This window comes from Myzus persicae, unplaced genomic scaffold, assembly GCF_001856785.1.
Source record: "Myzus persicae strain clone G006 unplaced genomic scaffold, MPER_G0061.0, whole genome shotgun sequence".
Taxonomy (NCBI): domain Eukaryota; kingdom Metazoa; phylum Arthropoda; class Insecta; order Hemiptera; family Aphididae; genus Myzus; species Myzus persicae.
Window position 1 is genome coordinate 717038 of NW_019100802.1, and position 16892 is coordinate 733929.

The window sequence follows — 16892 nt, forward strand, 5'->3', positions numbered from 1 at the left end:
TTAAAAATAATATTTAAATTTAATTTAATTTAATATTATTTAAATCTTTTACATACTTTTAATAGTTAATTCAAAATTGTGTTTAAGGAATATTATGTATTAGATATAATAATATTATACTATTGCATACCTAGCATATACATATTATAAATGTATTGGTTAGAAATACAAGATCTAATAATAATTAATTATTTAGTTATTCTTTGTAAAATATTATGAACATTGAAAAGATAAACTTACCGTTTTACAAACCCCAAATACAAGTATAATTAAATCTTTTCTTAAAGAAAAGTCATTATTCATTTTAAGTGTGTCCATTATTGCGTGTTTTAAGTATGAAAATATTCTAAAATTAAATTATACATAAATATTATAAATTAAATACAAGTTTATGATATTTATAATTAGCAAATATTGTGATTTTTTTAACCTTGTACACTCATTACACAAAATGTGAACTTTCTGAGATTAACATTTTATATTGCCTATCTGCCTGTCTTTTTTGGCTCTTATGTTTAATGGTGAATCCATTATTAACTATTAATTTTTAAAGTATGAAGGGTAAGCTATAATTTTAGTTTCATGAATTAATCAAAACTTTCCTAGAATTGTTGAAGAATATTAAATACATTAAACATTGAATGAATAATTTCTTTTTGCATTAATACAAATTTGATTAGGCTATTGCTAAATCAAGTTAATAATTGGTTTCAACAAACATAATAATTATAAAATGTTAGAATAAGAATTGCACATAACTTAAATTTTCCAGGCAAAACAAAATTTAGAAAAAAAGTTAATGCTCCTCATAATAATAAATAGCAAAGCATAAAATATTATATTTATTAAAACATATTTACGAAACAAATGTGGAATAAATAACATTGCTAGTTTAGGTTTACAGGATAATTTAAAATATAGCATTGTTGAATAATTAGTTCACACCTAAAAGTAGCTTTCAAAATTTTTAAATTTTAACCGAAACTTGAAAACTATTAACCTCATGGACAATAATTGATTAAAGTGTATCAATTGTTGATATATAAAATGTTTATGAATATCAATAGCAATGGGTGTTATTGAAATTAAGATACCATAATTATTCTAAGTTTTTACTTTTTTTTGACCGCTAATGACACACTAGAATGGGCATCACCTCTGACTACAATGTGTTTCATGATTTTTATTGAAATATGTCTCATATTTGAAAAATCCTCATTGTATAAATTGTAAGCCAATGAAAACAAATCTAAAATATATACATACATCAATGATTGGTTGTATATATATATAAAAAAAACTTGCCATTCCAATAACTGCTTAATGAATGCCAATAATAACTCTGAGATAAAATATTTTGTTCTAATATTTTATAGTATACTTCTCCCATATACAATTGGAAAGCATTATTTTGTGAAACATCGAGAATACATTTCAAAAAATCATTGATAGGTAGATAAGGTTGATCTAAAAAATTAGAAATTATTTATTAGAGCAAGTTATAGATTTTGAGGAATTTTATTGGATTTAAAATTTATATTTTTAATTATTGTACAGGAATGTTACATATTAATAAATTTCTTTTTCTATATAATTTATTGACTTTTGGGTTATACGGACAACATCACATTTTAGATTCTGAGAGGAGTGAGAATGTATTGATTTTACAATGATGTAGTTTTTTTATTTTTGTGTTTGTCATCACCTTTTGAGATAGTAAACATGATTCAATTTTCTTCGCCCGCATTTTTTTTTAATAAGAAAGTAAATATACTTGGTACTTAAGGGCATCAAAAGTAAAAAATTCTCCATCCTTTTTAAAAGAGTAAGGAAAAAAAAACAAAGAAAAAACTGAGGTTTTTAAGCATACTAGTTTTCAAAAAAATCGATTTTGTTTTGTAGATAACCCTAATTGTAGATAAATGAAATTTTCATTGAATGTTTGTACTATTAATTTCTCTGCACCAAACAATTTTCAAAATATTCACTCTTTTTGAGATATTATAGGTATAAGAAATTTTTTATTTGTTTTTTTTTTTAAATTATTACAAAAATGAATTTCAACTACCGTAATATTAATGCTTAATAGTAAAATAAATTGCTTTTATCACAATAATATCATCAAATATACTTAGTAATATTATAGGCTGACAGATGGTCTCCACTCAGAATCGTTTTTATATTTTATATAAAATGATTTTATTCCATTAAATTAAAATTAACCACATTCATTACAGTAATTCTCCAAACACCTAATGTACAGAGTGTTACCCACTTAACCGCTTTTTTATTTTTATTTTTTAGTATTGAAAATAAAAATTTTAAATCTGATTTCATTTTTTTTTGAGAATTTCATCATAACTTATTTGTAAACCTTGTTTTTAGAAGACTTAACTATAATGTTGACCTAAGACAAGATGTTTACTATTAGTTTTTTTTAAATGTTAAATTTCTTTGAAAGAACTCATTAATTTGAAAAGTATTAACTTTTTCAAAAAATATTTAAATTTCAACAAATGACTGTTTAAAAATGCTTATACAAGAGTTTATACTTTTTGAATTTAAAATGTTTTTTAATAAGATATTAAGATTTACTTTATTAAACAAAAATAATGAGCTTTCAAAATTGTAAAAATAAGCTTCAAGACTTAAAAAATGATTTTACAATCAAAATTTGTCTAAAAACCAGATTAACAAATTGACATTTTTGAACTTGTCAAAACAAATTTAAATCAAATTTAAAATTTTTTATTTTCAGGGTACTAAAAAACAAAACTTCTATTGTTATGCTAGGGTTTGTAAATTATATAAAACAAATTCAAAAGTATCTAAATATTTTTGAACTAAAGTTATTTCATTGGTCAGGTCTTCCTGTTACACCTTGTATACATTTCATTTTATATGGTAGCTGGTAAGAGAAGGGACCAAAAGTACCAGAGAGGAAATTAAATTAGAGAGTTATAATAGAGTAGTTTAGAATTTGGATGGCAATTAACAAATGTTTGGAAAATACATTAAATATACCTAACTAAAATAAAATAATATTCCGACAGGAAAACATTACATTTAGGTAATTTCTTATTCGACTTCATTAAAATAGTATTGAAATTGAATGATTATGGCCTAAAAAAAGTCTTACAAATCTATTTATAAGTCTCAACACATTTTTAAAATTACTAAATAAACATGTCATATCTACTGATGTAATCGGTGCATATTATGACTGCACATTTCGTACGCTTAAAATATAAAAGCGATGAATTCAAATTTATAGAAGGGTATCTGCCAATTATTACATTATTATTCAGAGCTGGCCTATAGGTATTTTGCTCCCGATGCGATTTAAAAATCTTCCATAATATCAAAGGTTAAAATGCCACGAATATCCACTTAAAAGGCACTTCCGTGGCCTGTCTTTGGAAATTAATGTCCAAATTATTGTTTCTTGTAACTCTAGTACAGGAGAACAGAAAGCATTTTATTCTTAACCGTATTGCTATTTATCCATTTAAGAGTCTTAATTATTTTATTACCAAATACCAATTCGAACACTTTAAAAATATTTAGATCAATTATAAAATTATATGTATAAGTATAATTATCTATAGCCATGACTTTAGACAAGGATAATAATATTATAGTCTATACACAGTCTAGAAGTGTCTAAATCGAGCATTCTCGATGGAAAGCTAAAAGGCTCCTCAACTTTACATTTACTAAATTAACCTCATAAAACGAAAACCAACAGTTTTAAGGTTATTAAATTGTTTATAATTTAATATTTTCATTTATCAACTTATCAGTTATCACTGTTTTTTTAAAGATAACACCATAATATAAGGTTTTACTATGTAAGTCTCGTCCGTGAAGAACTTAACAAAATTCAACATATTTAAGTGTTTACGATTTAATTTTTTAATAGAATATTATTAATGGAAATATTTATTATATAATTAAATGTATATATATTTTTAATACTAATATTTACTGCCTACTTAGTATCTGTTTTGACGAATATTAAAAAAATGAGGACAATTCGAAATATAACAATGTTTAAAAACGTCTACAGAAGAATGCATTCGACAAAGCAAGTGAAATGGGATATCATGGCTGGTTTATGCTTACAACGTAAACCAATTATAACTAAATCGTTAACTGATACAGAGGTAAATTTTCAAAATATTTTACAAGAAATTGAATTCGAAAAGAGTCTGAAATCAGATCATGAGCTTAGACATGAAAAAGATGTTAAGAGAATGGAAAAATTAAAAAATGGAAAGGTAATTGATTTCGATGATATGGATCAAGCATCAAATCAATCGGCACAAGACTACATAGATAAGAACAAGGAGGAACTTTTAAATTTTAAATTTGCTAGTCGTTCAACTGAGGCAGACTTAATAAATGATACTAAATCATTAAAAAGAAAATTGGATGACAATTTGGTTTTAATTGTTAAACAAAAATTGGGACATGAAGACTTTTGGGTCTTACCACAAGGTTTGTGGAATAATGGAGAAACATTAAGAGAAACATCAGAAAGAATCTTAAGAGAATCATGTGGAAATAATCTTAATGTTAGCTTTTATGGCAATGCTCCATGTGGGTTTTACAAGTATAAATATCCAAAACAAATACGAGAACAATCTAATGTAGAAGGGGCAAAAATATTTTTTTTCAAAGCAAAACTTTTGGATGGAAATGTAGAAGAAAAGGGCATATGGACAGATTATGAATGGTCAACAGTTCAGGAACTCAATAAGAGACTTATTCAACCATACATGAAAAACATTAAATTATTTTTGTCAAATTATAATGTAAACACATAAATGATAGATGACTTGTATACACTTATACCTTTGTTAGCTTTATTGATAATATTTTTCAGCAAAATAGAACAGTTTTCAAAATTTGGTTGTTTATAGCTGTTACCTAATTTTTGCTTCTTTTTGTCTTCATTCTCAACATCCTGACAAATAAAACATAATAATTATATGAGTTTTATTGTTTATTAATAATAGTGTAAAATATTATTTTTCTATTTACTAACAAGAATTATACTTCTGTGATAACAATTTAGAAGAGAAATCCATGTTATGGGATAACGATTATCATCAATACATTGGGATTGATTTAACTGTGGTAGACTGCTGTTATAATTCAAAACTTCAATGACTTCATCATTATCCAATAGTTGTTGAATTTCTTGTCGTTTTATCTATAAATTAATTTTTTATAAGGTATTAAAAGGCTATTAAGAAAATACTAATAAAACCGAGAGTAAAACTATGGGGTTGAACGTGAGTTAATAGCATGGTGTCATGAAAATAGGATACTTAATAATAGATAAGTAACTTATAGAATTAATTAGTTGACATTTTATCATCCCTAAAATACAAAGTTGACATATATTACATAAAGATCAGAAATATTTAAATATTATTCAGTAATGCGCCTATATTAAATTTTATACAGTAGCAATAAAGTACTATATTATAAATCACAATATGCAAAAAATATTGTTTAGAAATAGATCAAAAAAAATTAGTAGGAGGGGTCAAAGAGATTCTTTTTCTACAAAGGAGTCTTTCTACATGACTACATCTAAAACTAATAAGAACATACACTTTAAAATAACTCCAAAAATAAAAAATATTAGTTAAGTTTTTTTATTATTTGATTTTGTATTATTAAAATGTATATTAGTAATGCTAATTTAGTTTTATTAAGATGTTATAATTATAATTATAATTATATATTTAAATGTTTATTTAACCATTTTTAAATTGATTGATTTGCATTGTATATTATTATTACTTTCTTAACTTTATATTTTTAGTCTGGGTAGAACTGTCCCGTTTGGGGTGGAAATGTCATAGATTCAAATGTTACATTCTTGTTAAATCTGACTTAAAATAGTAGTATCTATTAAAAACATTTATTCCTTTTTGAAAATGAATCTTTATGTTCTTCCGCGTAGATATCTTCACAATATTCAAAAATAAGATAACTGATTGACTTATTAGTTTGTGTTTGGTTTTTTATATGATATGAGGTATAACTGTGATCGAAGTATAATTAAGTTAAAAACGGTTCAATATATATATGGAGGTTGAGCTCCTGTTATTTGTTGCCTCATAATTAGAAAAACAATTTACAAGGTTAATCTAGGTAGTCATGGTAGAAATATAAAATGCTGAAGTCTAGGTTTTGAAAAATAATACATTAGTTAAAATGTATAATTATTATATTATAGATGGATCGCTTATTGTTTAACCATGCATCAAATTAAATGGTTGTACCCTATAAAAATACTCATTATACCTCCATTTATTTTATACAAGCATTTATAATAATAAGTTATAAGTCAATACCTTTCTTTCTGTGATTTTATGCGAGTCTAAACTTTGCAAGCAATTATTTAAATCGTTGTTTAGATTACGTTTTTTATTATTATCCATTTTAGTAGAAAATAATGATTGAATTACGATTACGAATTATAACACAAAAACGAAAAAATAATCCAAAGAAAACATAGAAACAAAATACGAATATAAAACGGCATTATAATTTATAATCGGTACATGGTCTGTTCGTAATATGCGGAATAAGGGTTCTTTAAAACTAACAAGAAATCAAATATATTAAAACAAACAAACGACAAAGAATTTTCGAGTATTCTTTGAAGTATGAGAATTGAGAAGTAAAAATGTAAAATATATAAGATATCAGTGAACCAGTTATCAAAATTTAATTCTGGCGGCAGTTTACTTTTTAAATAGGTTCAAAAGCACAATGAACATATCTGAGCAAATAGAACAATATAATGTGGTTCTGTGATAATATCTAAGAGTTTTTCTCTCATGATAAAATCTATCCATGAAGCAGAAGCATAATGTATCGGGGCTTCTCACATACAATATATTGGTGATCGGAGCAGATTTCAGAACTAAAATTCACGAAAATCCATGTGCTAAGACTTCGAAAAATAAATAAATTAAATGAATAAAAATAAATTAAATAAATAAGACCGTGGTCCGTGATAGAATCATACTCCAAACGAGAGCGCATAAAAAATATTGTCCAATCAAATTTTTGAATTCGCCACACATGAATATTTAAATACATTGATAAAACTATTGTGTAGGTATCATGTCTACCCTAGGAGCTTGGGCCTAGGTTAGGTTATATTCTAATATCTACCTGGCTATCTTTTTTATGTAAAATTAAAAAACAACTAGTTTGTTAAAAATTTTATCATCAAAATATAATATAATCTTAAATAATTCATGTCATTTTTGCTTATCCATAGACCACGGACGAAGAATATTCTATCCGTGCTGTAGACAGTTTATTTACTTTTCTGAGATCGTAATTATTAACTATTATGTTTTACTGATTAGAATTTTCATTAATTCATATTATAATATTCGAATTTTTAAAATTTTAAATAAAATAAATATGGTTAGCATTGATTATAGACCCAAGTTGTCTGGTTTATAGTTGATTATTGGACCTTGGACTTTAGCTTGAACATTGATTAATTACAATTTTGGTGTAAATAAAATCCTGTTATTGAAGAAGGATTATATTATTTGTTACCTATTTTCAATAAAATAAAATGGACTCAAATGACAATAAAGGTATGATTTTTAAAAAAAATGTATGTTAAAATATTGTTTAAGTTGATTTTTAACTGTATTTTTAATGTATCAAACCAGGAGATAATGCAAATGTAGAGACTAAAATGACTAAAAAAGAAGAAGGCACTGAAGGTGTTGACGAAAATGGAGTAAAATATATTATATATGAAGAAAATAGTGTGGAAATCAATGAAAATGCTGAAGTAAATATTACATTTTAAATATTATTTTTAAATTGATTCAGATTACAAATCTTTCATTAATAGGTACTTAAATGTTTTTTGAGTCCATTACTTAAATTTTTATGTTATTTTTCAGGAGTTAGATTTAAATCATCAAAGACTGGATAAACTTGAAAACTTTGAAAATATGATAAACCTTCGCTCTTTATGTCTTCGTTGGAACCATATAAAGACAATTGAAAATATTCAAATGCTTGTTTCTCTTAATGAACTTGATTTGTATGATAACCAAATAACTAAAATTGAAAATCTGTCCAGTCTTATTAACTTAAAGTAATATGATTTAATTATACATTGTTTATACCATAGACCAAGGCTGCCCAATTTATTTTGGAAGCTGGCTATAATTTCAATTACAGTTAGCTGGCGGGCCATCTTACGAACAAGACTTTCTTACACTTATGATTCATCTTTGGTTCTATATTCTACTCATAAATACTTAAATAAATAGGTAAAAAAAAACATCAATGATACCGATGAAGGGACTTATTAGCTAATAATTTTTCAATATCTGGTGGTGATGAATCTGGTGTTAATGATAACATCAAATCTGAAATATGAGGCACAGTTAACAAACTGCAATATTTATTTTTTACATAGGTTAGAGTAGAAAAAGCTTTTTCGCAAATATATATTGATCCAAATCTGCAAGGGAAGATCACACATTGCAGGGGAGTCTTCTTTTGGTACAAACTTCCAAAATTGTATTACATTTTCTGAAGATGCTTCAGTGGTTGTGATTATACATTTCGAAAAATATCTGCTTCAAGGAAATGTGGTTTTCTGTGATTTTCAGTTGGATATTGGATGAATTTAATGAAACAATAATAATTATTTAAAATTCAAAAGAATGTTGACGGGCCCCTTTGTAGCCCATGGGCCTGGGTTTGGGCAGCCTTGCCATAGACTAAGATGGAATAATCTGTGGTATATGTACCTAATTCTAATATAAATGTATATTTCATAATTTTAGAGTGCTTGATTTATCATTCAACCGTATAAAAGAAATTGAAGGTCTTGAACATTTGATCAATTTAGAAAAATTGTATTTATCCAGTAATCGAATAACTAAAATTACAAATGTTAATCATTTGTTAAATCTACAAATGCTGGAATTGGGAGACAATAAAATTAAGGTATGAATGATTTAAAAAAAATTAATTTTTGTTATAAATATTGCTTTTAATTATTATCATTTAATGTAATTTGCTTGGTATGCTTTGTAGTTCCTATTTATTTGGTAATCATTGTGCTGTAGTTATATCACAATAATATTATCTTGTAAATCACGAGCTAACATGATCTTTAACAATTTTACTTCAAGATATTAACTAACATAATCAAATTCTGTATTTACATGCCTTATATTATGTTATAAACAGGATTTAGGACTTAATGTTTTTGATATATGTTTTGGCTTAATATCAAATAAGAAATTTGAAAGTGTTTGTTTTTAAGTATTTTAGTGGTTTTTACTAGTTTTTCTTCTTTTATTTTAATTTTTATATTTAATACATTGATACAATGCTAATAGTAGCTACTGACAAGATGATTTGGTTTTGTACTTAGAAAAATGCATTCAGCATAGACACATAGTATTAGGTGTATAATACTTGAGAAAAATGGAAGTTTTCGAGGAGAGATTTTGTTTTGAGATGTTATCATTTTTAAGATTTTAGGTGCTTTAAGTTGAAAACCTTGGTTAATACTTTATTAGTTATATTTTATACAATACTTTTACTTTAGAGCCATTTTAATGTAATAATGATTAGGTTTTAAATTGTTTTTACTTATTTCTATTCTTCTCTTTTGATACTTTGTTCTAATTTGTTTAAATTGATATAATTTACAGACAATTGAAAATATTGAATGTCTCACTGGGCTTACAGAATTATACTTTGGAAAAAATAAAATTGATAAAATACAACATTTAGACACATTGGTTAACTTAAAAATATTAAGCTTACAAAATAATAGTTTAACCAAAATTGAAAATCTTAACAAATTGATTTCACTGGATGAATTGTATCTATCTGAAAATGGAATTGCAGTAATTGAAAACCTTGAAGATAATATTAATCTTGGAACTCTAGATTTGTCTATGAATAAAATTTCTAAAATTGAAAATATAACACATTTACAAAAATTAAAAGAATTTTGGGTAAGAACAAAAAGATCTTCAAAAATATAACATTAATTATTATAAATTAAATGTTAACTATGATTATTTGTTTAGATCAATGACAATCAAATCAATGATTGGAATAGTGTTCAAATTTTGGATCATTTGAAAAAACTAGAAACTATATACTTGGAACACAATCCATTAAGTAAGGACAGTGCTTACAGAAGGAAAATTAAATTAATTATGCCTTGGATTGCTCAAATTGATGCTACATTGGCTCGATAAATTATCCAAATTGTTTAAAAAGCTTATTTAAATTAATGAAACTCACTCATAGCATTATACAATGTTGTTAATATTATAGTTTTTTTTAGTGTTTATTATTAATTTGTATAGTGTATTTAAAAGCTCTTAATTAAATATGTATAATATATAATTGTGAATTGAAGTATTACTATGTAAGATCATAATAAAGCATATAACAATATATCATACTTAATTATATTTAATTATATTAAATAAAAATAAGATTTTCAAAATAAATATTAATCATTTAATTTAATTTTGACAACAGAATTTTCATCAATTGGATCAATAATTTGACCCATTTGAGTAACAACTGGGGGAGCAGTAAGTTTTTGGAAAACTGTCTCAGGTACCCATGTACGTCCTACAGGTACTTTGATTGTTTCTTCATATTCTTCAATACCCTTAAATGGATATGGCAATTCAGAAACCTATAAAACGCAATAAATACACATTATTAAACAAATAAATATAAAAGATAAAAAAATTTACAGTTTTTTTGATATTTATAACTATAAATGTTTCATACCCTTATTTTTAAATTTAAACTACAATTTTAGAGTCAGAGAAGAAAAATGAATGTATTGATTTTTAACAATGCTTTTTTTTTGTGTGTATTTTGGTACTTTGTGCAGCAGTGAAAAGGTTCAATTATCACCTTTGAGATTGGTTTTCAGTAGTAAAATTAACCTTTAGGGGTTAAAAGTAAAACATTCCCTGTACTTTTCATAATAATCAAGTAAAACAAAAAATTTATACAGCCACATTATTCATAAAGAAAGATTGAAGTTCAAATTTCATAAATTCACATGTAAAATTATGATTTCTTTTGAATATTTTTCATAAATATTAATTGTAGAACCTTGGAACATTCCACCTATCACTTCAAATATAAATTTTTATACAGAATGACATTTTCAAAATATTAAGTGTAATTTTAAGCTATTTACACCAAGAACTTATTCATAATGGTCTATCACGGGGATGGCAAATCCATGGCACATGTGCCTAAGGTGGCACGGGAAAAGATTTTGTGGGCCCTCGACAATTTTTACTATTATACATTAATAATATATAATATTATGGGATCTATAATAACCTAAACTAACCTTTTTATACTAATACATTAATTATACAATCAAATTATAGTATAACAAAATATAATATTTTTAATATTTTTTTCATGGCACGCTCTCAAAAAAAAAAAAAGTTATTACTAACTTGGGGCAAGCAGTGTTCAAAAGGTTTGCCATCCCTGGTCTATCTCAATGAATCTTAACCTTTACGTGTTTACCTAAGATATTATTTACCCAATTTTTTATGTAACCTTTTACAAAATAATATTCAATGAAAGGCTACCCACCCACCTCGGTTTCTTAATTTTTTTCAATTCCTCTGACATCATAATCATAACACTTAATTTATTTATTTTTACTCATAATACTTACAATATTAATAACATTTATTATTTAATTACATAATATAAACTTTAAAATTTTTGGTGACAAAATTATTCAAGAGGAATTGATTGAGAAACACTGGTCTAAGTTAATGACAGATAGTGATATTAAAATAAATGTGAATTTTTTTTAGCAAAAATGAATCCAATCTACCTTATTAATATAGAAAAAAAATTAGTAATACCAAAATAAATAAACAATCAAATATCTATAGAAATATAGGGTAGCAAACCAACAGCCCAGAATTTTTTTCATATGCTACATTTAATGCTCAATTCAAATTTTAATTTTTAACACATCCATTATTCAATGACAAGTACAATTGTCACATACTATACAGTAGAGTGAGTTTCCCTAATTTTTTTTATATTATTAATTTAACCTCGATTACTAATTAGTTATATGATACAAAGTTAAAGAAAATAAATCTTACCAAATGTGATTTAATAGAATCATCAGCATTCTCATGAATAATAACTTTTTCTCGATTGAAGTCTTTACGTGGTGGTTTCGCGGGAGTTCGGAACATCCCCATGTTAGTTCTTTTCTTAAATGCTCGTTTCCTGATGTTAGGGCCAGCCCAACTGCCCCAACCGGGAAGTGCTGTTTCTATTTTCGGCTTGGACTGCTCTTCCAGCTTTTTCTTTTCCTCCCTAAGTATAAAACCATTATATGAAAGATATGTTAATGTAATAAAACGATTAGATAGTTAATACTTGAACTCATTAATTATATCATCGTCAGCAAAAGCTTCTGCAATCAACTTTTCTTGTTCATTTTCTTCTTTATCATCTAAATGATCTTCTACCTGAGGCATTTCTTCAGTTTCTAAACTTATTTGAGTCACTTTTAAAAACTCTGTGGGGTCTATATTTTGTACTTGTTTTATGGGTTTTTCAACAACTTTAATAGCAGATCCTAGGTTGTTTTCAATATTGCTTATATTATTTGTATCTAATGTTCTATTATCTTCATATAAAGGTTCATTAAATTCAGCCTTCTTACGTTTACTATTCATTTTTAAGTAATCACTTTTTGTTTCTTGTTTTTGACGTTTAACTAAATCGGTTTTAGAAGGCTGTTTAACTTTAACTTTGTTGATATCAAGCAATTTCTCATTAATTTTATTTTTTAATTCTATTTCAACATTTTTAAATGCGTTTTCAACATCTTTGTGTACTTTTTTTTTGTTTAAATTATCATTAATATTATCTGACGACACAAACCAAGTTCCAGCAACTGTATTAATTACACCAATATTATTATTTTTCTGATCACACAAAACCTTAGAGTTGACTTGCATATTTGTATCGTTTTCATTAATTTCAGTTTCTGACTTAATAGTATCATTGGAAAAATGAACTTTCTTTTTTTTAGGAGTAACAATTTTTAAAACTTCAACAAAACTCTCCTCCTCGTCAAATGTAGAAAGATCATGAACTGTAATATTTTTAACCTTATTATTCTTCTTCTTTTTAATTTTATCAATAGTTTTTACCTCATTTACATTACTTTCTTCAGATTCTTTAGTTTCATGATTTTTGTCATTTAATTTATTGTTTATACATTGATCATTAATGTCTTTTGATTCACAATTATTTTGAACAAAATTATTATAACCGGCCATAAAATCTTTGAATTCTTTTCGTTCGGCAAGCCAAGGATTATCAGGATCAACCACTTGTTCAGGAATTTCAATTTGTTCTTCATCAGAACTATCAGAATTATTTGTTTCGTTTAAGGATGGTTGTACTTTTTGAGTTAACTCTTTACTTTTTCTTAACTGTTCTGCCAAAGCTATCCGGCTCTGTAGAAAAAAAATATAATTATGATGATTAATATGTATTTAGGGGAGTCTATATTTTATGGTAATTACATAAAATGCATTTATCAACTTGTTATTTGAGAAATATTTTGAAAACAGATTATAATTTGCCAAGAAATTCTTTAAATCATCATATTATATTTATTATTTACTTGACTCATATCCATGTCAGGTATGTTGAATATTGGATGTATCTCAATATGGGGTCTACCTCTGTTTTGTGTACTACCTTATTATAAATATAAGAATACAGTAAAGTATACAATTGTTTTAGGATTTTTAAAAGTTGAAAAACATTTTATATTTATATCTTTCAGTGTTAATGTTGTAAAATTAATGCTGCGATAAGTAACAACAGTGAGTTAATTCAGTATTCTTTTTAGTATATTATAATAAACATTTTAAATGATTGTAAAATAATTTTATATTATATTTTTAAATGAAAAATGTACAGTTAAACTACTCAGTTATTATTTATAAACAACAATTGAATAAAAATGTAAATGTTGTAAATTAATAAAACCATAACAATATTTTTATTTATAAATTGTATGTAAAATTGATTTAACAAAATTAGATCAATTTGTACAGACCAAACTTTTATTAGTATCATGGTTATGTTAAGTAGTATGACCATAGTTTATTAAATATACAGCAGTATAATAAAGACACAATACAAAGATAGTAAAATAATAAAGTGACCCTACAATTGAAACTTTACAGAAACTTTACAAAAGAGAATGAAATGAAATCTGTTTTAAAATTCCTTGGATTAAAAATTTAATAACATAAAATATCAAATATGTAGCAGTTTATCCGACAGTAGTTGTACATAGCTTGGAAACACACCTTTGATTTTTGTGGAATGATTATATTTTTATAATATGTTTAATATATGAGTCTTTTATACTTTAATATTCCAATAACAATTATCTTGTAATTTGCTAAGATTAATACAGTAGAGGAACTTTTTGGCAGCAGTATATTTTTGGAAACAAACAAACAATTATTAAAACTAATTTACTGCGAGATGTGGATGAAAATAGGGCACCTCCTAGTATATACACAATAATCATTTACTAAAAAATAAAAATGATACAAAATTGTGTATTATTAATTTTTAGAAAATATTATTTCAACTCTCCTTCAGGGCTTCAGATTCAAACTGTAAACGTTCATTACTTACATCTTTATCATATTTGGCCCGTACAACATGGTTACGAGCCCACTGTCCAGTAGATTTATGCCTTAAGCTAGCACGCTCTTCAGCTCTTGTCTTTTCAATAACATTTAGTTTTTCCAATGCTGCTACAGGATCTGTATCTTGTAATTTTTCAAATTCTTTGATTTGTTCTTTTGTCTTTTCCTTTCTTAATAATCGATGGTATTTTTTGCTTTTAATTTTATTTTGTCTGTGAGCTTTAGCATGTCTATATGATTCTTTAGCCCGGAAATTAGCCATACTTTTACGTTTTTCTAATAACTCTTTTAGTGTTAGTGGATACTTTTCTTTTTCTTTTTCTATCCAAGACATTTTCTAAAAATTAAAATTAAATAAATTTAGATGATTGATAATTAATTACTGTATTGAATTTAAATAAAATTATTACTAAATCTTTTTGCTTTTGTTGAATAATGTCACTAGATTGTAATACAGAGGAGATTTTTTTTTGTAAATCGGTAGGGTGGGATAAACCCCGGGTAAAATCAACCATACGATTATCAAAAACTTCAACTTCACTACTTCTTAAAGGGAATCTTAATTGATCAGCAGACTTATTTTGTTCAACAACAGCAGACCATCTGCTTATGTGTTTTTTGAAATTGTCATAAGCAACTGCTCTTTTTATCTGTAATAAAAACAAAATAATATATTTATTTAATTTATCAATTACTTCATTAGTTTAAAAATATAAAAGATTTGAATTTGGCAGGTTTACTGTATTGCCAATATTTTGTTTTTCGTTAAAATTAAGTTTAAAAAACAATAAGTCTTTTACACATTTTTATTTTGTTTGTCTCATGTGATCGATAACATATACATTTTAAATTAATTGATTCAGATGTGTAAGACTCCACTTTTAAATGGCATCTCCTTAAAAAATAAAAAAAACACTATCTACTAATCAATAATTACTATAAAAAAATAATAATTCATAGGAATTTCTGGGTATGGAGGAGGAGGCTAAGGAGAATAAGCCACATATTGTAGACAGTATTGAAACTGAGTCCATTAATTCTTAGTCACCTCACTGTACATCAGGCTGCATCACCTCTACCCATAGACCGTCACTACATATGTGTGTATTAACAACATATTCTAACACTGTATCAGATTACTAAAGTACAACATTGTAATTATTTGTTCTAGACTGAAGAGTTGCATGATTATGTTTTATATGTACAACACAGAGGCCAAGTAAGAGATATAAACCTGATAAATTTGCATAAATTGTATGTAAATTGGTTACAACTTCTAAGCAGAGTAGTTAACTGTTAATTTCAAAATTTGTAAGCAGTACGTTAAATTAAATTATTATTAAAGAGGGTAGGTATCCAATTCAATAATTTTAGATGGGTAAACATAATATTGATAAATAATAATATAAGGATAATTCCTTATACAAATATTACTTTTTCAGCATGAACTTTATCCAATGGTTTCTGCAATAGCTTTTTGGTCGATTTAGCAACTTGAATTTTTTGTCTTATTTGGGGTGCTTTTTTTTTAAGCGCATTTGTTAAATCATCAACATTTGTTGTTTGTTGTCCACTTGACAAATGAAATTCAGATACTTGTAAACTTGGTTCATTTCGAGTAGTTGGCTGGATTCTTAAATTACATTTTATAATAAGTAATTGTACTTTAATTTCATTTATTGATTGTTATAGATTATTTAAATTACATACTTTCGTTTGGTCTTAGATGTTATTGTCTGTAACAATTGTCTATGCTTCTCATATGAAACGTCATCCATGTCTTCATCAGCATCTTCGTTTTTGGCAAGTGAGCTAACCATATTGAAACCTAATGACAATTTAAAACTTAAATGTATAAAACTATGACGATCACAATACCTTAAATACCTTTTTATACACAAGACCTAATCTGTATTCTATGCACAAGACGATCTGTATTCTACTGCTCTGAAAATAGCGTCCCTTCAGTCTTCCACTCTACGTAAGACACACGTGATAATCAGCCAGAGTTTCCGTGATAGTATAATTTAAGATATCCTCTAACCACTAGATAATTATCAGTGAACCAGCTGTTCGAATAACCGAGGTACA

At 25.7% G+C, this 16892-nt stretch overlaps 4 protein-coding genes across 5 annotated transcripts in view; 2 read left to right on the forward strand and 2 right to left on the reverse strand.

Moving 5' to 3' along the window:
* LOC111043179 (serine-protein kinase ATM) overlaps positions 1 to 6831 on the reverse strand; it is a 31850-nt gene extending 25019 nt beyond the window's left edge. The window contains exons 1-6 of the mRNA XM_022328074.1: positions 6375 to 6831; positions 5051 to 5218; positions 4858 to 4969; positions 1306 to 1467; positions 1117 to 1249; positions 241 to 346 (exon numbers count right to left, since the gene is read on the reverse strand). Of these exons, the coding sequence (XP_022183766.1) occupies positions 241 to 346; positions 1117 to 1249; positions 1306 to 1467; positions 4858 to 4969; positions 5051 to 5218; positions 6375 to 6461 (768 nt within the window). The 5' untranslated portion in view covers positions 6462 to 6831. The remainder of the gene's footprint in view (positions 1 to 240; positions 347 to 1116; positions 1250 to 1305; positions 1468 to 4857; positions 4970 to 5050; positions 5219 to 6374) is intronic.
* LOC111043183 (39S ribosomal protein L46, mitochondrial) lies at positions 3834 to 4911 on the forward strand. Its single transcript, XM_022328080.1, has one exon. The coding sequence runs from the start codon at positions 4026 to 4028 to the stop codon at positions 4827 to 4829; it is 804 nt and encodes a 267-aa protein (XP_022183772.1). The 5' UTR covers positions 3834 to 4025; the 3' UTR covers positions 4830 to 4911.
* Positions 6832 to 7159: 328 nt separating the features above from the next.
* On the forward strand, positions 7160 to 10504 carry LOC111043182 (protein phosphatase 1 regulatory subunit 7). The gene is made up of 6 exons (XM_022328079.1): positions 7160 to 7643; positions 7722 to 7846; positions 7962 to 8158; positions 8859 to 9021; positions 9738 to 10046; positions 10122 to 10504. Exons 1-6 carry the CDS (start codon positions 7622 to 7624, stop codon positions 10293 to 10295), a joined length of 990 nt encoding a protein of 329 aa, XP_022183771.1. The 5' UTR covers positions 7160 to 7621; the 3' UTR covers positions 10296 to 10504.
* Positions 10492 to 16824, reverse strand: LOC111043180 (U3 small nucleolar RNA-associated protein 14 homolog A). Of its 2 annotated transcripts, none has more exons than XM_022328075.1 (8): positions 16689 to 16824; positions 16512 to 16629; positions 16236 to 16434; positions 15212 to 15451; positions 14788 to 15138; positions 12493 to 13583; positions 12210 to 12429; positions 10492 to 10747 (listed from the first exon to the last, which is right to left on the reverse strand). In XM_022328075.1, exons 2-8 carry the CDS (start codon positions 16619 to 16621, stop codon positions 10556 to 10558), a joined length of 2403 nt encoding a protein of 800 aa, XP_022183767.1. In that variant the 5' UTR covers positions 16622 to 16629; positions 16689 to 16824; the 3' UTR covers positions 10492 to 10555. The 2 variants fall into 2 exon arrangements, with proteins under 2 accessions (XP_022183767.1, XP_022183769.1); XM_022328077.1 differs by having other exon boundaries at positions 16706 to 16817.
* Positions 16825 to 16892: the final 68 nt, after the last annotated feature.